The following is a 2,213-nucleotide window of genomic DNA, read 5'->3' on the forward strand; positions in this document are numbered from 1 at the left end:
ATTCTGATAGCGTAATTTTGCGTAAAAATTCTAAAATTTTATACCAGGTAATTCTTGTAACATATTCTCTTTTTTTCTATATAATTTTGTTAAAGGTAATCATCGGGAATAGCTGAAAATATTAACATCTCATGACTCAAAATTCCATTCTATTTTCCAATGTGATTGTTGTTTAGTCCTAGATACAAAATTTTGATTTCATCTCCATATTCAGAACCTCACAAAAATAATTGAGACCAGCAAAGGCATGTAAGGAGAAACACATTCATTTTCATAATCAAATAAATACTTTAATTACTACAAGGCAATACATAGTTAAAAATTAAATACATCAGAAATCTCTGATTTACTTGGATTCGTTGGAGTCAGGGGCGAAATAGGATCTCCTTGGAGGGGGAGCATATCTGGGGACCTCAGCGGACTCAACAGATTCGGAAGATTCGGATTCGGAGGATTCGGGGAACTGAGCCTCACCGGAGTAGGTGACTTCAGCGATGTATCCGTCGTCGCCATCAACGTGGAAGGACACCTTCTGGAGGCGACCGTCGGGGAGGTGGACGTAGTAGGATCCCTGAGTGTCTTCGCCGTCGCGGGCTTCCTGGTGTCCGAATTCGTTGCTGGAGGAGTCGTCGTTTACATCCCAGTTGAAGTTGTACTTGGCTTCGGTGGACTCGAAGGATTCATCAGACCTTGAGGATGACTGAAGGAAAAAAACAATGAGTGGGTCGGAAAATCAATTATTAAAAAAAGAAGAAAGAAAAAATAATGTTTAGCAGTAATAGTTTTTTTTTTTTTTTTTTAACATTTAAAATGATAGTAATTTGCTATCCGTTAATGTTGTATACCTTTCGCCCTATTAAAGAAAATAAAGCAAACTTCCCATGAACAGCAGTTAAAGAAAAATAAATTATGGTAATTTTCTATCCATAAATGACCTATCCCCACCCCCCACCCACCGAAAGTAAAAAAAAAAAATGACAGCATATTTTTCTCTATGGGTGATTTAGTTTCTTATATATTCAGTATATCTGATGGAAAAGTTTGTTAAATACAATAGCATATGAAAGAGTTACAAGGATAACAGAAACGATGATAAAGGAAAGAGACTTACATCTGGGACTCCGTAGGAGAATGATGGACGCTTGTCAGCGACGGCCAAAGCCACAAGACCGAAGAAGATGAGAACCTGGAAAAAAGAGATTTTAAGTTACACAAGAACATAAAGAAGAGAAGAAGAAATTTAACTATACATAGTCTTCATAAATTAAAGATAGCAGTGATAGAGAAAATATATGTAATGTTTAACAGAAAATTTCAATAAGATGAAAGTATATGTAAAATATAAAAAGATGTGCAGACAATATACGGGTGATATAAATTAATAGGGAAATTCAGTAGAGAAAACATTAAAGAAAATAATGATTATAGAAATACAGTTACTGGTGTACAGAACATGTACACCCATAAACAAACAGAAACGTAATTATAATGAAACAGATTAATATTATTAATCTAACTTTTATTTCCCGCTATTCTTAAACGAGTTTCGCCAGGTAAGAGATGCACGAAATTAGGATATGCGAGAGTCATTACAGAAATTGAATTAGCAAATATACCCAAAGGTATTTGTTTGAACGTCTTTTGAATTTTTCTACGTTTAACGTTTTCTTAATCTATATACTGGGTATCGAAACAACGTCTAAGAGACCAAGTAGTACATTTTTTTAAGCTAATAAAACTTCTTCTAAAAACCAATCAATACCATGAAACAATGCTTCAAAACTTTAGATAAAACACACAGAGCGAATACCATACCTTGGTGTTCATGTTGTCTGTTTGTGTTGTTCCCAGCGAACTGAATAATGATGTCCATAGCCAGCCTCCTTTTATATGGCTCAAAATCGGGTAACCGACGAAGTACTTTCGCCCCCTCAAGATCAACTTGTTTTTTCTTTCCTTCTTTCTTACTCTCATATCTCCCTTAACGTTTCTTAACTTCCTAAGGGAAGATGTTCTGACCCAGAATTTCAATGAGGGTAACCTCCGGTTGCCCGCTAAAAAGGGCGTGTCTCAAACACCGTTGATATCTAAGTTATTCATCATCATCTCCTCCTACGCCTATTGACGCAAAAGGTATCGATTAGATTTCGCCAGTCGTGTCTATGTTAAGCTTTTTATTAAATACTTCTCCATTCATCATCATCTGCTTCACG

The 2,213-nt window shown here is 35.7% G+C and overlaps 1 protein-coding gene across 1 annotated transcript; it reads right to left on the minus strand.

Moving 5' to 3' along the window:
- Positions 1-268: 268 nt before the first annotated feature.
- On the minus strand, positions 269-1,868 carry LOC137623708 (pro-resilin-like). Its single transcript, XM_068354533.1, has 3 exons — positions 1,816-1,868; positions 1,112-1,186; positions 269-700 (listed from the first exon to the last, which is right to left on the minus strand). The coding sequence occupies exons 1-3, from the start codon at positions 1,825-1,827 to the stop codon at positions 347-349; spliced, it is 441 nt and encodes a 146-aa protein (XP_068210634.1). The 5' UTR covers positions 1,828-1,868; the 3' UTR covers positions 269-346.
- Between the last annotated feature and the right edge of the window lie 345 nt (positions 1,869-2,213).

The sequence above is a fragment of the Palaemon carinicauda genome, chromosome 30 (assembly GCF_036898095.1).
Source record: "Palaemon carinicauda isolate YSFRI2023 chromosome 30, ASM3689809v2, whole genome shotgun sequence".
NCBI lineage: Eukaryota > Metazoa > Arthropoda > Malacostraca > Decapoda > Palaemonidae > Palaemon > Palaemon carinicauda.